The sequence below is a fragment of the Lepidochelys kempii genome, chromosome 2, assembly GCF_965140285.1.
Source record: "Lepidochelys kempii isolate rLepKem1 chromosome 2, rLepKem1.hap1, whole genome shotgun sequence".
Lineage (NCBI taxonomy): Eukaryota > Metazoa > Chordata > Testudines > Cheloniidae > Lepidochelys > Lepidochelys kempii.
In genome coordinates, this window is record NC_136381.1 from 205,083,890 (window position 1) to 205,103,172 (window position 19,283).

The 19,283-nt window shown below is 44.2% G+C and overlaps 1 protein-coding gene across 5 annotated transcripts in view; it reads left to right on the plus strand.

Moving 5' to 3' along the window:
• Window positions 1–10,108, plus strand: part of RFTN1 (raftlin, lipid raft linker 1) — a 108,182-nt gene extending 98,074 nt beyond the window's left edge. For all 5 annotated transcript variants that reach the window (XM_073333543.2, XM_073333544.2, XM_073333546.2 and 2 more), the window contains exon 10: window positions 8,461–10,108. In XM_073333543.2, coding sequence (XP_073189644.1) covers window positions 8,461–8,913 — 453 coding nt within the window. In that variant the 3' untranslated portion in view covers window positions 8,914–10,108. The remainder of the gene's footprint in view (window positions 1–8,460) is intronic.
• Window positions 10,109–19,283: the final 9,175 nt, after the last annotated feature.

Consider the following 19,283-nt stretch of genomic DNA (forward strand, 5'->3'; position numbering starts at 1 on the left):
TCAGTCTGAGTCACATCATCTCCTGGTTACCTGCCTTAAGGCCTAGGCTTTGTGACTATAACTTCTATTATAGATACATAGCTCCTTAAATATTAACTTGTACATACATTTCAAAATGATTATGATGATCAGTGGACTACTGGCTCTCAGTAGAGTCCTCACCTATCACCCTTTGGTGAATTATTATGTGCATACCTGATGCAGGGGATCCATGTAAAACTCTGCATCTCCTGTGCCCTCTGCCAATTGGCATCAGGAGGTCCCTGGGTAACACTCTCCTGTGTCTTTGATGTAAAGTGTTACTCCCTTCTCTTTTTTCCTCTATTTCTATGGAATAAGTTGTAACCATCAGTTTTAATGTTCCAGTCACATGAACCATCCCACAAGTTTTAGTAATACCAACCATATCATACGTCTTCTCATACATGAGCATCTCCAACTCCTCTTGTTTATAACTTAGGCTCCTAGCATCAGAATATAGATGATTAAAAATGTGTCCCTTACCTTTACCCTTTGTGCTTGGATTTGCATGACACCCATGTGGCTGGTTTACATATTTGGGTGTTGGCACCACGATTGCTCCATTAACACCCTCTGCCTTTCTGGTTAGTTTAAAGCCCTCCCAGATACCCTCATTGGTGTATCACCCAGGAGATCGGTGCCCCAGTATCCCACAAAACCTTCTCCCCTACACCACTTACTTAACCAACTGTTCACCTCTGATTTCTTCTTTCTTCTCTCACTTGAGGCATAGGAAGGATTCCCAGAAGATAGTCTGGATATTCCTCTCCTTCAGCTCCCTTTCTAGATCCCTGAAGTCTCTGGAATAGTGCCAGGTGTAGTGTCATTGGTGCCAATGTGGATCACCACCTAAAGCAGAAGTGGGCAAACTACGGCCCGCGAGCCACATCTGGCCCACGGGACCCTCCTGCCCGGCCCCTGAGCTCCTGGCTCGGGAGGCTCACTCCCGGCCCCTCCCCCCTCAGCCTCAGCTCATTGGGCTGCTGGCGCAATGCTCTGGGCGGCGGGGCTGCGAGCTCCCGGGGCAGCGCAGCTGCAGAGCCTGGCCTGACCTGGTGTTTTGTGCCGTGCAGCAGCGTGGCTGGCTCCAGCCGGGCCGTGCGGCGGTAGCACCGCCAGCCACCGGTGCTCCAGGCAGCGCGGTCAGGGGGCAGGGAGCGAGGGGTTGGATGGAGGGCAGGGGTGTTCGGGGTGGTGGTCGGGGGCGGGGGTGTGGATAGGGGTTGGGGCAGTCAGAGGGCGGGGAATGGGCGCAGCGGTCCTGGGGGAGCAGTCAGGAAGGAGAGAGGGGGTTAGATGGGGCGGCGGGGGGCAGTCAGGAGCAGGGGTTCCGGGGGCAATAAGGGGGCAGGGAGAAGGGGTGGTTTGATGGGGCAGGGGTCCTGGGGGGACAGTCAGGAATGAGAGGAGGGGTTGGATGGGGGCGGAGGGGGGCAGTCAGGGGCAGGGGTTCTGGGGGCGGTCAGAGGACAGGGGTCCCCGGGGGGCCGTCAGGGAACAGGGGGGGTTGGATGGGGCAGGAGTCTGAAATAAATGTAGTACAAAAATACAAGTAATAAAATATGATGGTTTTCAGTCAAAGGTTCAAGAAAAATATGGGAGAGGTAAAATCATCCAAATTCATACTAATTCTATAAAAAGCTATCATTGTTATTCAGCTGCTGGTAAACGCCTGACATAAACCTCCTTACATTTGATTCAGTTGCTAAGCATTCTGCACAGCACAAAAGCATAGGCACTAAGATCAGATAGTTTTATTTAATTTTTGATTACATGTTTAAAACTTTTTTATAGATAAACACTTGGAGGGGGAAAATATGAGGTGCTGATAAGATTAAAATGAAATTGCAGGGGTGGAAACTAAATCCTACATATGAACTAGTCTGGTGCTATGCAGTTCAGCCAGCAGAACAGAAAGGAAACGTATAAGGAATTGTACAAACTCTCCTGTAAGACAGCGATAACTGTATCTCTCATTGCCCCATCACAGGCTGCAGATTTAATCTAATTACTCATGAAGTTTATCTGCTGTTTCTTGAGACAGAATTAAGGCTCATTTCAGCAGAAATTAGGCTTCATGAACATTAAACCCTGTAAAGGCTGACCTTAGTTCAGAAGAAACTTTTTAACATTTTGGGCCTGATATGTAGCCTCTACTCAGGGAAAACTCCAACTGATTTAAATGGGAATTGTGGGTGCTCAGCACCTCTGAAAATCAGGACACTTTTTTCGAGTGTCTAAATTTAGACACTCAAGTTAAAAAATTGCAGTGTTCACTTTAATATATTTATATGCAAGATACATTTGGTGAACGACATCTAGGCTCAAATAAAACATAAAAGAATATAGGCTAAATCTAGCTACTGTTAGGAGATTTTTTGGTCCCTCAGAGTTTGACCAGCTGGAGCATTACTTCAGCATTATGAAGTAAAAAGAAAAGGAGTACTTGTGGCACCTTAGAGACTAACCAATTTATTTGAGCATGAGCTTTCGTGAGCTACAGCTCACTTCATCGGATGCTGTAGCTCACGAAAGCTCATGCTCAAATAAATTGGTTAGTCTCTAAGGTGCCACAAGTACTCTTTTTCTTTTTGCGAATACAGACTAACACGGCTGTTACTCTGAAACCTGTCATTATGAAGTAAGGGTCTCAACCATGCCTCTGTATGCTTGCAAGCAATTGCATGTGCAATTAACTGTGGGCATAACATATGGGATTTACACAACTACCTTATCTGTGAGCAGAACCGGATCACAAATGGCAGACTTTGTGCTTACAGTTATTTGTGGGCTTAAAACTGTGGGTGCAAAATGGGGAAGTCTGGTTTTCAAAATTTCGTTTGGAAAATGTTTTATCTCTAAGATATGGTTTTGTGTGGTCCTCTTGCATCAGATTGCTAAGGAGGGCAAAAGATTTGTGAACGTGAGCTGTCCTCTTGGTGGTCTTTGGTATAGACCTGTAGCATTGGGAAAATGACTTCTGGACTCCAGCTGGACAGGCAGAGGAGAAAGCTAAGGTCCACAGCTTCCCGTATTTTATGTAGTATGGAAAGCATGGGTGCCAGAAGAACTGCAAATGTGTGAGGCAAAGTGCCCTTCACCAGCCTAACCTTCCCCTCCTCTCACCAACCTGACCCTCCTGGACTCCCTCCCTTCTCCCCCGACTCCTTAGTTTACCCTCCCTGCTGGTGAGCTCTCAGGTAATGGGTCCGTCCCACTTCCTGGATCTGTCCAGTCCCCGATAGGAGCTGCTGCTGAGTTTTTGACAGCTGGCATGCTGTTGGCATGCAGCACAATGCAGAGTGGGACCTGGGTGCTGGCAAATTGGTGAGGCAATTTGTTTAAATGGTGAAGTAACTAACCACTTGAAAGTTTCGGCTGACTTTGCTTGGGAAGGTTGACTTTTCCTTCAGGGATGAGGCAGATAAATCCTTTGCCCTCTGACTAATTTTTGGATATTATAAGCACATTACACCTATTAGGGGTCAGGAAGGGATTCTCTCCTCCCCCTTGTTTCTTTTTTCTTTTCATCCCTCTGAAGCCTCAGAGATGGTCACAGCTGGAGATGGGACACTGGACAGAGTTGGCCAGTGCTCTTAGGTGCTTGGCTGGCTGGTTCTTGCTCACGTGCTCAGGATCTAACTGATTGCCATATATGGGGTCAGGAAGGAATTTTCCCCTAGGTCTGATTAATAGATTCATACATTTTAAGGCAGAAGACATCATTATGATTATCTAGTCCAGGGGTCAGCAACCTATGGCATGCATGCCAAAGATGGCACGCGAGCCAATTTTTAATGGCACGCTGCGGCCCACCAGGTCCCAGCCGCGAGCCCCGCTCAGCCTGCTGCCGAACCCAGGTTGGGACCCCGGCAGACAGTAGCATGCCATTAAAAATCCTGCCCCCTTCCTCCCCTCTCCCGGGGGCAGGGTGAAGAAGCTTGGTCCTGCCGGCGGCTGCTGCAGGGCAGGCAAGGTCCCCCCTCCTCCGCCTCTTCCCCCAGCGTGCTGGGTTCCTGCCCTTCCTCTCCCTTCCCGCCGTCGATTAGCTGATGGCCCTTGCGGAGGAGGGGGAGAAGCTCGCTGCTCTGGGGAGGAGGCGGAGAAGAGGTGGGGATGGGGCCTTGGGGAAGTGGAGTGGAATCAGGGTATATCCCCTCCAGCCCCTTGCCGTAAGCCGCTCTGGGCAGGGGGCTGGGAGCACCCCCATGACCCTAGCCCACCCCCCCAGCCCTCTGCCCTGACCCCTGTACCCCCCTCACACACACCCCAGCCCTCTGCCCTGACCCCTGCACCCCCCCACGACCCCAGCCCTGACTCCTGCACCCCCCTCACACACACCCAGCCCTCTGCCCTGACTCCTGCACCCCCCACACATACCCAGCCCCCCCACACCCTGTGCCCTGACTCTTTCACCCCCACATTCTCACCCCCACCCTGAGCACCAACGGGAGCTCCTGCACCTGCCCGCCACATTCCCACCTGCACCCCTCGCACCAAATGGGAGCTGCCCAGGTAAGCACTCCACACCCAAACCTCCTGCCCCAACCCTGAGCTCCCTCCCTCATTCTAGCTCCCGGGTAGACCCTACACCCCAACCCCCAGCCTGCTCCTTCACCCCCAGCCCTGTGCTCAGCACACTCCCACCCTCAGCTCAATGCAGAGAGAGAGAGGAAGAGAATGGGCTAGAACCAGGGAGATGGTAGGTACCCACTCTATGTGGGCAGAGCCGGGATCCCAGACTGGCAGCAGGCTGAGCGGGGCTGGCAGCTGGGACCCTCCCGGCGGACGGAACCTCAAACCAGCAGTGGGTTGAATGGCAGTGGCTGAGCCGCTCAGCCCACTGCCGGTCTGGGGTTCTGGCTACCAGCCCCTTGCCAGCTGGGGTCCTGGCCGCAGGCCTCACTCAGCCTGCTGCTGGCCTAGGTGAACGGAACCCCAGGCTGGCAGTGGGCTGAGCGGGCCGGAGGCGTAAGATCAGCATTTTAATTTAATTTTAAATGAAGCTTCTTAAACATTTTGAAAACCTTGTTTACTTTACATGTGACAATAGTTTAGTTATATAATATGTAGACTTATAGAGAGAGACCCTCTAAAAAAACGTTAAAATGTATTGCTGGCACGCGAAACCTTAAATTAAAGTGAATAAATGAAGACTCGGCACACTGCTTCTGAAAGGTTGCCGACCCCTGATCTAGTCTGTCCTCCTGTTTACTACAGGCCTCAGAACTGCCCCAAAATAATTCTGAGAGCATGTCGTTTAGAGGAGCATCCGTTCTTGAGTAAAAAAAAACTGTCAGTGATGGAGAATCCACCACAACCCTTGGTACATGATTCCAGTGGTTAATTACTCTTGCCATTAAAAATTTACACCTTATTTCCTGTCTGAATTTGTCTAGCTCCAACTTCCATCACTTGGATGTGTTATGCCTTTCTCTGTTAGGCAGCTGAGCCCATTATTAAATATTTGTTCCCCATATAGGTACTTATGGCTGTAATCAAGTCACCCCTTAATCTTCTCTTTGTTAAGCTAAATAGACCGAGCGCTTTGACGCTATCACCATAAGGCCTGTTTTCTAATCATTTAATCATTCTTGTGGCTCTTTTTTGAACCCTCTCCAATTTATCAACATCCTTCTTGAATTGTGGGCATTAATACTGGACACAATATTACTCCTAAGCGAATTCTTTGCCAAAAAGTTAAAAATTATGTGCACAACATTTTAAAATTCTGCAAGTTTTATTTGTCAGTAAATAAATGTGGCTCCAGCATGGCAGCACAGGCCACTGGCTGCACTGAGGTGGGAGATCACCACCTCCCCCAGTACAAGGACTCAGCAGTGAGGCTGCACCTGACCCTGACACAGTGCAAGGGCTGGGCCTGCTCCAGAAGCACCCTGGGGTCATGCCCCCTGTGCCAGGTGTGGCTGGGCAGACTCATCCCAGCAGGATCCAAGTGTGGAGAGGCTTAGTGTGGGGGGATCCAGGTGTGGGGTGAGAGGTTTCTGTGTGGGGCAGTCTGGGTGTGGGCGGCTCAATGGGTGATCTGGCTGCACAGGGGCTCATTGGGGGGTTCCGGGTGCAGGGACAATGGGACTCTGCAGGAGGTTCAGGTGACCATGGTTGGGTTCAGCGGGGGTGGGGTCTGAGTGTGGGGAGATGGGGCTTGGCGGGGGATGGGGACTCAGTGCGGGGTGGTCTGGGTGTTGGGGTCCAGGTGCAGCTGGTTGGGGCTTAGTGGGGTGAGGGCCTTGTCAGAGGGGTGCAGGTGTAGCGGGGGGTACGGCTTGTCAGGGTGAGAGTTTGATGGGCCTGCTTAACGGGGGAGCCCCAGCTGCTGCCAAGGGGACAAGCATGTTAGGCTCCCACTTCCCCGCCACGATTCCCCTATTCCCTTTTCTTCTCCCTCCCCCTCCCTTCACTCCCACATTGCCCTCTCCCGGCCCTGTTCCACTCCTTCCTTCCCCTTAGCCCCCTTCCCTCATTTCCCACCGTTACCCAGCCCCGCTGCGGGCACTCATTGTTCCACAGAAAACAGGAAGGCTCCCAGCACACAGACGGGGAGCACGACTGGCGCCAGGAGGCTGCATGCAGAGTCAGCGGAGCCCGAGATGCAGCCTCTGAGCTGGGCAGCTCTACGTTTGCAGAAATGTAACCCCGTGTGCTCCCCCGCCCATGCCTCAGCTCTGTCTGGGGGGCTAACCCCCCGCAAAAAACTGCACACATGATCGCCCCCCCTTCTCCCAAGCGCAGCTTCCCTGCCGTTTTCTGCAGGGAAAAGCAGGAAATCTGCAGCGGGAGGGTGTTTTCTGCGGGTGCACAGTCCCGCAGAATCCCCCGAAGAGTAACAATATTCCAGCAGTGGGTGCACAAGTGTCAAATACAGATGTAAAGTAACCTCTCTCCTCTTACTCGAGATTCCCCTGTTTATGCATCCCAGGATCGCATTAGCTCTTTTGGCCACAGCATCACACTGGGAGCTCATGTTCAACTGATCATCCAGTGGTCTTGGGGTGGTTTCATCTTCCTTTGCAGCATGTGGTCCAAGTTGCCTGCCAGGTTCATCTGGGTACCTCTCAATCAATTTCCTGCCCTTGCAGGGGCCTTGGGCATCGGTGCACCTCAGTCTCTCCTATTCTTTGCCTGTGGCACGCAATAGTCTCCTGAGGGCTATACCTTGATCTAATTTCAGTTGTTGAGTTCAGTGTGTGAGTGGTAGGTGGTTTTGGTGGCCTGTGATATATTGGAGGACAGACTAGACAATCTGGTGGTCCCTTCTGATTTTAATTCTATGACTATTGCATCAACATTTCAAGAAACCATAGTTACTTTTATTGCTAGTCAAAATAGAGCCTTCAGCATTAGTCAACACAGATCATCCAAAATGGTGGTCAAGATGAGTCTTGTGGTGTGTGTTGTATGAGGTGGCCTTGTGCATTCTCCCCCAGAAACTTTTGTACAAATGGCTCAGGATGTTTTGCTACTTACTTGCACTGTTTATCACTTGGTCTTTTAAATGCTCAGTGTTTAAAACATTGTACTGTAAAATCACTTCTGGATTCTGCACTGTATGTATGGCTTAGCACAAGCAGCTCAGATTATACATTTGGAATTTTTTAGTCCACAAACTGACTTGGAAAAGTTCCTGAAAGTTTCAAAATGTTGGTTTAATCTTGCAAATGCTGGTCTTGTGGGAACTGTGGGCTTCTGAAAAAGAATACCCTTTAGAGTTATTTTGTGGCAGACTCCAAACAGTACATAGGATAGAAGTACAGTACTTTTCTATGTGATAGACAATACTTGAATGATTTTCTTATAAAACTGTTCTTGCTCAGCTCTTTCACATTTTGGTTTTATATCAATGTGTACATAGCACACTTTATATACACACTTACACGTATCTGAGGGAGAGGATAAATAGTCATAAAACAAGCAGTGGGATTCCACCTTAAAAGCTGAATTTCTAATTTTTCTGAGTTGCTGTCTTCACACGCTTAGTGAATGTGTGAGCTTGTGTTCTCAGTCAGGCTTTGTTACTTCTACTGCTAACTTGTTGAAAAACTGGAATAATATTCCAGGATCTCTTCCTCTGTTTGTCTACATTAGCACAGCTTTCCATTTTCTTGCTTTCAGAACAGTTTGGAATGTCTGCCAGGATGTTGTGGGTTATTACCTCAGCACTGAAATATCCTTCATCAAGAAACTTACTAAGCATACAAAGCAGTAGAGACAGAGAAAGGAACAGAAGCTTTGTATCTACATGTGTCTAATAGCTACAAATGTAACAATTTTAAGTAGTCTGGGTACTCATATACAATATATATTCTGAGGTTGGATCCTTTGGCCAGATCAACCATTATTATTTCAGAAAGCAAATTTCTACTTGAGTTTTTATTTTTGTTTAAAGTGACCTTTAACTTTCAAATCTTTTATTTATAGTTTCACTGGAGGTTCTCCAAAGAAGAGATGCACAACAAACAAACGAAGAAATCAATCAAGGCTAAACTAAGTTCGAGGGAGAAACAAACAGCAGAAGAAAAACCAGAGTGTGAAGTTATAGAGAACACAAGAAATTTAGAAGCACAACTGTCAACAATTGAAAATGTTGGGAACTGCAAACCAGTCTTGAATGACCAGCTGGATAGCGTCTCAGACAAGGCATCTGAGATACGAGAGGACAAAGACACATCGATCCATGGCAATGAGGAATCAGAAGAAAAATGGCATCCAAGTCATGATACTGATCAAAAAGAAGTGGAAGTGTGCTTGAGTCACAATGATGCATTGGACAACTGTGAGAACCAGATCATGCATGAAGGAAGCTGTGTTCTAATAACTGACAGTTGGGATGGGGACAATGGGGCTGGAGCCATGGATGCTTCCTGCAATTAATCACCTGCATCTCGAGATTATTGAAAGAGTTGCAGATCTTTTGCCAAACTAAAGGACAAGTTTTGCTAATCATCCTCACTAGCTTCATTGCTTAATACAACTTTTAATTTGGCTTTGTACCTGCCCTATACAATTTTATTCTCTCCAATTAACATACACAGGCATCTAAAAGTTCCAACTAACTGTAGGGCCCGCTTTTGTTCCCACATTAGTTAATGGCAAAATTTCCATTGACTTTACTGAGAATGGGACTGGCTCTACTGCCCTTAGTTTCTAAAGGTACAGATGAAATGTATTGTGATTACCAAGCTGGGAATGAAAACATAGTCAGGCTTGTTCTGTGACTCAAGAAAAACCACTGACATTTAAACTGCTCTGTGCTGTTTTAACAAAAACAGGTTTGTATTCAGTATTTCATATTAGTTTAGGAGAAGCATTTTTAGTCAATTTCCTTATGTAATAATTTTATCAAAGTATCATTGCTGAAACAGTTATTGCACCCTGCCCTGTTGTGTTGTCAAGAAAATGGTATTGAGGCTTACAGAGGCTGGAACTGGGAAGTTTGATAAAGTGGCTGTAGCTGTATTTATCTTCAATAACGTATCTACTCACTGCTATTCTCTTGAATTTAGTTTACTCTTGCAGATATATAAAGCAATAAACAGACCACAAATATTGTAGGTACATAACGGGAACCTGATGGGGAAACAAACCTCTTGATGAATGCGTGTTGTGTGTTAAGCAGATGGCTCTAACATAATGCCTAAGATTCCCTATTCTCTCATTTTGGTGTTCTGGATTTTTAGGTTGCTAATCAGCCCTTTGGCAATCCTTGCTGGGGTTTCAAGAAATAGAAAAGAAAATGAAAACTGCACGTAAAATGTAACTCATTAATTGTACATATTCACTAACAGTGGATACGCTCACCATCTGCTAGCACTGCTATTATGTGACTTTTCATCGTTTATCAACTGGAGTAGTGTGTGTCACATGAAAGATGGGGTTTTTTTTAAATCAAATAGCTACCAGGCAAATGTCAGTGAAAGCTACCAAATGACCCTCAAGAATACAACCTGATGACTAAACCTTTCTTTTACAACAGGTAACCATGTTTTTCAGCTGACATACAAACTTTATGATGTAAAATGGTCAACATTTTCATGTTTGGAGGTATATTAAAATCTTTACAGTAAAATGTACGTGTAACAGTTTTTTTAGATCATATTTGAATATACTCTTAAACAGTTTTAGTCAGCTTAAAAATGTAACATGTAGTAGCTTTTCTTTTCTTAATAAGCAAAGAGTCCCAGTTTATAATTAGTTAGGCAGTCCTGCGTGGTGTTTTTAAAAAATACCTTCTGTTTTTCATTTTCTGTAAACAAAGTAATTCCATAAACAATAAAGTTTCTTGACACCTTAAATGACTGCTTCTTTGAGCAGCTAGTCCTGGAACTCACAAGAGGAGAGACAACTCTTGATTTAATCTGAAGTGGAGCACAGGATCTGGTCAACAGGATATAGCTGAATATAGATGAACCACTTGGTAATAGTGTCCATAACATAATAAAATTTAACATCCCTTTGGGGTTGGGGGACACCAAAGCAGCCCACCATGGTAGCGTTTAGTTTCAGAAAGGGGAACTACACAGAAATGAGGAAGTTCGTTAAATAGAAATTAAAAGGTACAGTGCCAAAAGTGAAATCCCTACAAGCTGCATGGAAACTTTTTAAAGACACCATAATGGAAGCTTGATTTAAATATATACCCCAAATTAAAAACCATAGTAAGAGGACCAAAAAAGTGCCACCATGGCTAAACATCAAAGTAAAAGCAGCAGTGAGAGAGGGAAAAGGCATCCTTTAAAAAGTGGGAGTTAAATCCTACTGAGGAAAATAGAAAGGAGCATAAACTCTGGCAAGTGAAGTGTAAAAATATAATTAGGAAGGCCAAAAAATAATTTGAAGAACAGCTAGCCAAAGACTCAAAAAATAATGGCAAAACATTTTTAAGTACATCAGAAGCAGGAAGCCCACTAAACAACCAGTGGGGCCACTGGACAATCGAGAAGCTAAACGAGCACTCAAGGAAAATAAAGCCATTACAGAGTAACTAAATGAATTCTTTGAATCCATCTTCACAGCTGAAGATGTGAGGGGGATTCCCAAACCTGAATCATGCTTTTTGGGTGGCAAATCTGAGGAACTGTCTCAGATTGAGGTGTCATTAGAGGAGGGTTTGGAACAAATTGATAAACTAAACAGCAATAAGTCACCAGGAGCAGATGATATTCACCCAAGAGTTCGGAAGGTACTCACATGTGAAATTGCAGAACTAACAACTGTGATCTGTAACCTATCATTTAAATCAGCTTCTGTACCAGATGACTAGCTAATGTGATGCCAATTTTTAAAAGCTCCAAAGGTGATCCCAGCAATTACAGGTCAGTAAGCCTAACTTCAGTACCAGGCAAATTGGTTGAAACTATAGTAAAGAACAGAATTAACAGACACATAGATGAACACAGTTTGTTGGGGAAGAGTCAACATGGTTTTAGTAAAGGAAAATCATGCTTCTCCAATCTACTAGAATTCTCTGAGGGAGTCAACAAGCATGTGGATAAGGATGATTCAGTGGATACAGTGTACTTAGATTTTCAGAAAGACTTTGACAAGGTCTCTCACCAAAGGCTCTTAAGTAAAGTAAACTGTCATAGGATAAGAGGGAAGGTTCTCTCATGGATTACTAACTGGTTAAAAAATAGGAAATGAAGGATAGAAATAAATGGTCAGTTTTCAGAATGGAGAGAGGTAAATAGTGGTATCCCCTAGGGGTCTGTACTGGGACCAATACTGTTCAACATATTCATAAATAAGCTGGAAAAAGAGGTAAACAGTGAGGTTGCAAAATTTGCAGATGATACAAAACTACTCAAGATAGTTATGTCCAGAGCAGACTGTGAAGAGTTACAAAGGGATCTCACAAAACTCAGTGACTGGGCAACAAAATGGCAGATTAAATTCAATGTTGATAATGCAAAGTAATGCGCACTGGAAAACATAATCCCAACTATACATATAAAATGATGGGGTCTAAATAAGCTCTTAGCACTCAAGAAAGAGATTTTGGAGTCATTGTGGCTAGTTCTCTATAAACATTCACTCAATATGCAGCGGCAGTGAAAAATGCTAACAGAATGTTGGGAATCATTAGGAAAAGGGATAAATAATAAGACAGAAAATATATCACTTCTATATAAATCTATGGTATGCCCACATCTTGAATACTGTGTGCAGATCTGGTTGCCTCATATCTCAAAAAAAGAAGATATATTTGAATTGGAAAAGGTACAGAAAAGGGCAACAAATTAATTAGGGGTATGGAACAGCTTCCATATGAGGAGAGATTAATAAAACAGGGACTTTTCATTTCGGAAAAGAGACAACTAAGGGGTGGATATGATAAAAGTCTATAAAATCGTGACTGGTATGGAGAAAGTAAATAAGGAAGTGTTATTTCTCATAACACAAGAACTAAGGGTCACCAAATGAAATTAATAGGCAGTAAGTTTCAAACAAACAAAAGGAAGTATTTCTTCATGCAACACACAGTCAACCTGTGGAACTCTTTGCCAGAGGATGTTGTGAAGGCCAAGACTATAACAGGATTCAAAGAAGAACAAGCTAAGTCCATGGAGGATAGGTCCATCAATAGCTATTACCCCAGGATGGGCAGGGATGCAAAACCATGCTCTGAAGTGTCCCTGGCCTCTGTTTGCCAGATGCTAAGAATGGGCAATAGTGGATGGATCACTTGATGATAACCTGTTCTGTTCATTCCCTCTGAAGTACCTGGCATTGGCCACTGTTGGAGGACAGGATACTGGGCTAGATGGACCATTGGTCTGACACGATATGACTGTTCTTATGTTCAATGTAGTTTTTCCCATAGGCTGATTTGTGCCTGGTAATTCTCATTAGTCTTTCTTTGCACAGTATTTTGACTCAATAAAATGTTTTCTAAGTGCACACCATGCATGTTCAAGCTATTTTTTTAAACTACAGTCCACATCTAAAAGCAATAATGCAATTTGCCGAACACTGCAGGGAGAAAATAATCATACAACTTCAAATGCCCATGTAATTTGGATAATCACGGCTAGATTTAAATCACTCCATTTCATGCACAGAAAACGTTAGTATTTTTTCCCCATAGTAATGGAAGAGTATTTATTTTAATGGAATATTAAAAAAACAGGACTGTAAATCATTTTAATACCTTATGGGACTTTACAGTGAGTTCATTCTGTACCCTGAGGCAAAGGTTTGTTCCCATACCCTAAACATTCCTTCATTTATTATCCGATGAAGTGAGCTGTAGCTCACGAAAGCTTATGCTCAAATAAATTTGTTAGTCTCTAAGGTGCCACAAGTACTCCTTTTCTTTGTGCTCTGGATAGTTAGCAAAATTTGTTTGCAGATTTTATTGGCACAGTATCTTTTCACTGAGTATAAAGCTGGTCCTTAAAATGCAACCTGTGTCTTATTAAGTTTCTCTGAATTAAAAAATTACGTCAACCAGCGTTCTAGGAAAATAGTTATGATATCATGGCCATGTATGTTAAATAGTGAATTTCCACTGGAAAACATTTGTTTGGTTGCACATTATGATGTACTTTGCTCTAATTGGATGCCAAACGTTTACAAAACTAAAAGAAGAAACAAATGTGAGTGGGAGGCATCTTATTTTACACTCTTGCCATTAGCTTGGCCTAGAAATAAGCATGATCAGTCATGCTGGTGGGTGGTTTAAGCAATATTCCATTAGCATTAATTGCTGATGTTACAAATCTGGTTAACTAGTTCACTGGCCCTTATTTGAAAGAAATAAGGAGAGGCTATTAAGGTTTAGATCCTCAGAGATATTTAGGCTCCTAACTTTCATTGATTTTAATGGAAGTTAGGAGCCTAAATATCCATAAGGATCTGAGTTTAAACCCTTGTACCAGATTAAAGGTGTGATTTAAAACTGATTTAATTAAACTCCTGTTTAATTTCAATTTAAACTAGGCTAATGTGGTCTATGTTAAATCAATTAGGAATCTGTTTAATCTAAACTGCAATAAACCGCTTTGAAACCACAAAGTGTTTGTACCACTTTAACTATATTGACTTAAAATTATACCTGCAGTTAAACTGATGCCACTTCCTCCATGTAGACAAGATTGAGGAGATATTGCCCCAGAAGGTACAATACATTTTTTTTCAATTGATGTACTTTTCAGTCACTTGCAGGTTCAGTGACGATTAGAAAAAACAGTTCTCTATTCTTTTATTGGGTTATAATTACTGAAAATTTAAAAACCCTTTCTCTGGGAGCATTTGACCTCTTCACACCCTAGCAGTTTGTGTGTACTATTTCCAAATCCTGAAATATTCAGAGGGCCAATTTTGGCAATGATTTCCACTCCAAGACACCTCATAGTCACAGATTTTTATTACTTACCAGTACCCAAGTGCAATGGTTGACATTTTCAAAGGCAAGTAGGGCTTTATCCACACACATTCCACTGAAATGAACAGGACCTGTTTGGGTAAATCCCATAATTGACTTTGAAAACTCTCATTCACTGTCCCAAGGGTGGCTGTGATGGGGGTGGAGAAAGGGGGAGAGAGAGCAAGGTTCCAATGATAAGATCATGCAATTGTTTAATTTAGTCAGTGTTAGCTCTCCTTGCCATTCAGAGACTCGAAAGAGAGCAGGACAGAGGCAAAGAACGTGAAAGTGACTGCCCAGGTGCTGTGCTTGAAATCTGGACAATGGGAGCTGCTGGGCCAGAGAAAAGGAATTGCTAGGTGAGGAGTTTGACTGACATGCCTACACAACCAATCATACTCAGTCTAGCCTGCAAATGGCTGGGACTGCCCAGACACGGGTATCCAATCCAAACAAGCATGGTATTTGGGGCAAGATAAGGGAGTTGGCTTCCAGCTGCAGGGGATAAGGTCTCTCTGTTGCTTTGTGCATTGTAGGAACGAGAGCTCCAGTTTGCTTCTCAGCCAGAGGAACATAACCAACTACAAGCACCCAGCTTTACAGTAGTGTCCCCCCTTCAGATAGTTCTCCCACAAACCAATTTGGTTCTCAGAGGCAAGAGGCAGGGAGAGTAGCTAGTCCCCTTTCCTACCCCTCCCCGCACCATCCTCAAGCCAGAGCTAGCTGGGACAGAGAATTACCTTGCTGTAGTCAACAGATTCTAGTACTCAGTGGGACAGGCCTGTCTGCTACCTGTTATGCCTATGTCTTGAACAAGAAGCCAAGGGAAGACCAAGGTTGAGCAACCCAGGGACTTGCTCCATGCCAGAGGGTGAGCTGTATGCCTTGTAGAGGGCTGACATCACAACAAAGAGCCCTGATTGCACAGTGAGGAAAGGGCTTCCAGGTGAGTTAAATCCTGGTCTGTGTGTGCTTGGCGCAGTGAAAGCTCAGCCAAAGGGTGTGCCAATACCACACCATGCCAGTGATGCGCAGGTCTGATGTGACTATTTTAGCATTAAATGTACCTTTATTAAACCAGCAAACTTTCTACAGCTTTTACCCACAGTTTAATTCATTTAGGTCCAGCCTGCTAATGGTGACATGAGTCTCATTTAAGTGGGGCTGACTACCAGTGCAAAAATTGTCAGCAGCAGCAGTGTACCTATACTGTTGACTGGAGTCAGTTACCATGTTCAGCACTTCATCCATATGAGGAAAAAGTCTTCACAATTTAAGAGCTTTCTTTTATTTGTTCTAAAACTCCGTTAGCGAAGGCAGTGGATATCTGTGATGTGCTAATGGTAACTAGCCATAAAACATTTTCTAGTTAATTAATGGAAGGCCTATAAGAGTATCTCATCACACCCACAATACTAAATGAGCTCATGGTGATTGATACAAAGGGAATTAGGAATAGATTTAATTTAATAATAGTACCAACACAAGGTACCTTGAAAACCATTTTTTAAAAAGATATAAGAATTCATCAAAATTGTCAGGTTTCAGAGTAACAGCCGTGTTAGTCTGTCTTCGCAAAAAGAAAAGGAGTACTTGTGGCACCTTAGAGATGAACAAATTTATTTGAGCGTAAGCTTTCATGAGCTACAGCTCACTTCATTGGATGAAGTGAGCTGTAGCTCATCAAAATTGTGTTTTTTTTTTCAAGTGTCTCACTTTTTCTAGTAACAGCCCATCCCTGTTTACCACACAAAGCTTGAAGAACACTTTTCCAAAATGAAATGCTATGGTTCTTCAACACAATCAGCAGAATGATTGTTGTTTCTCTTTAAATTTGTGCCCTTTAAAGAGCAGAGGTTTCTTCGTGTTTCCTATCACTATAGGCTAAATAAACACTTTTGCTACTGGCCTGAATGTCTGTATGCTGCACGAATAATTCTTCCATTAAGATGGCTTCAGAGCAAATGAATTATAAATTACTATGTGGTTTGAAAATGCTGGTGTTTCACTATTAGACTATTAAGATGCAGAAGAAAGATGCCAAACTCTTCATAAGTAAACAATCACCACAGACAACTAGTTAGTGATGAGTCTTGTGATACAGCATGGCCAGAGGGCAGCAGGAGAGTGTTAGAAGGGAGCCTTATTCCCCGTAGAGGGAAGAAAGTTTGCTATATATTAATTAAAGCACCTGAAGCCAGTCACCTGATAAAACCCCCCTACTCCAATCAGACAAGGGAAGGAGTTGAAGCAGAGTGGAGTGGAGTTGGAGCAGAGAGCAGTTTGGAGGGAAGCAGAGGAGAGTTCGGAGAAATGTTGCGGTGGGCTAAGAAGACCAAGACCCTAGGTAAAGGGACACCTGGTTTGTGCAGAGGGTGGGCAGGAGAAAGAAGAAGCCCAGGGGAAGGAACTGCTAGTTCAAGCAGTTTACCATTATCCCTAAGGCCCCCTGGGCTGGGACCCAGAGTAGAGAGCAGGCCTGGGTCCCTCCCTCTCCACTCCCCTCCTCTAGGACACTAGTGGGGCAGTTTATACTGGGCAAGAAATGGTGCCCTGAACCCTCCCCAAAAAGAGAAAGCGCAAGACCCATCAAAGTAGTGCTGGCAATTTGCCACAGTCTAAAGAACATAATTTAGTGTAGCAATTACATGGGGATTTTTGGACCACAAGAAAATTTTCCAGGTAGGTCAGAATTTGAACAGCCATGTTGTGTATGAATTTAAGATGTTCTGTGCTCAGGGTAATCAAAGGAAACCTGTGCGTTCACCAACAGGCTAAAAGGTCACAAGGAAAGAAAACATGTATTATGAATCTGATTATTTTTTGAATTACATCTGTTAGTTCTGAGCCTATTAGTGCAGATGGTCATGTTGCTGAAATTATTTTTGTAATACTTCAGCTGTATATAACCATTTACAATAAACAAGACATGTCCTTTTCCCTGTCTCAATCTGCATGTAACATGGGATGCCAGAGGTGCTGGGGAGGTGATAATTACAAAAACAAAAGGATATGAAATGTCATTTGTTAAGTGGCCATCTTCGTTTAACTTTCTGTTAATGTTTACGTTTGAGAGAGCAGGGTGTGAAAGGGATGATATTTGTGATAGTGTAAACTGGTTTAATAGCTTAAGAGTCAATGGGAATCCATGTTTAAAGACTGACTTTTAATTGGGAAATGGAAAGCATACTGGAAACTGGTTTCTGGCCTCTTCCGTAGGGCTCTAGCACGGCCAATGGCACAGAATCTCACTTTTCAGGAAGATGATGGCTTCCCTCCAAACTAAGCCTTGAAACGCTAGTTCTGATCTCTTTAACACAACAGATCCTGACATTTATTTATGTGGACAACTGCTTTGTTCCCTCTGCACTTCTGGTGTGAGCAAACCAGACACTTTTTCTTTAAAACAGCAATATCAGGCTGCCACACGGACCCCTTTGAACTTACATTTGCTGTCTGTGGGAATGGCGGCTGTCAAATGCAAACCGCACACCTGACGCCTTCCCACAGCCCTGACCCATGGAAAGCAAATAGTTCTAATCCCTTCTCCCAGAGTGCTGGGAGGTGGTGTGGTTCATTTTTCCAGGGGCCCCACTGTTGTTAGGGGCAGTAGGAAACCCCCATTCGTGGGTGCTGTTAGATAGGGATGGTGCTGGCAGAAGTATAAAATAGTGCATCAGAGAACCATATTTGGCTCCAGGAAAAGCAACAGGAGCTACAGGAACCAGTTATTACAATGACAGGTGACAATATAAAACCTAATGCTCTTGGGCAGCAACCTGAACCCAAAGAGCAACTACCGCACAGGAAATTGCTAAGGTTGCTAGATGGCCCCATATCAATACACTACCAGCTAGCTCTTTATTATTGTGTCGCATCCTTTGGAAATAAGATGATCCACGTGTAAACAGTAGTATCCTACTATTTCTCCTTACTGGTCCCTACAGCCTGCTAGTAATGGACTGGGAGAGAAATCAGTAACGAATTTTCCATCCGCCGTTCATGTGGAACGTTGCAACCACTTTGGCCAGGAGCTTGGGCTGAGGCCTGAAAGTAACCTGATCCTTATAAGGGGAACCTGCCATGAAGGCCTGAATCTCCTCTATCCCTAAAATTGATGTAATGGCTACTAAAAAGGCAATTTTCATCAATAAGAGGTAAAGGGAATAGGTTGCTAATAGCTGAAATTGAGGACTCCTCAATACTGTTACTATGATATTGAGGTTCAAGGGGGGGGGGGAGGCTTCTGCCTGGAGGAAAAACATGAATAGATCCCTTAAAGAATCCGGCCCTTTAGGATGAGAAAATATGTGGCACTGGGTAGGAGGGTAATGCACAGCTATTACCATTGAATGAATACTTCTGTCGCTTACAGAAAGTCCAGATTGCTTCAGAGATAGCAAATAGGCCAATAGTGCTGAAACTGGTGTGAAAGAAATGGATGCTGAGATGCTCACATAGAAAACTCTTCCACTTAGCTTTATAAGTCATTCCAGCTGAGGGTTTCCTGCTTTGCTGCACAATGTTCTGAACTTTAGGTGAACAGACTCTTTTGGGTGATATCATCCAGCCAAGCATCTAGGCAGTCAAATGTAAAAAGCTGGGTCTGGGTGTAGGGTCTGTCAGGCAGAGCACATAAAAGTGTTTCTCAACCAGGGATACATGTACCCCTGGGGGTATGCAGAGGTCTTCCAGGGGGTACATTAACTCTAAATCAGTGTTTCTCAACCTGGAGGTTGTGACCCCCAGGGAAGTTGTGGGATGAGTTTAGCGGTGTTGCAAGTGCAGGGCTGGTGTTACGGGGTGGCAACTGCCTGGGACCCATGAAGCTAAGTTACATGCTTCAGCCCCAGGTGGCAGGGCTTGGGCTTGAGCC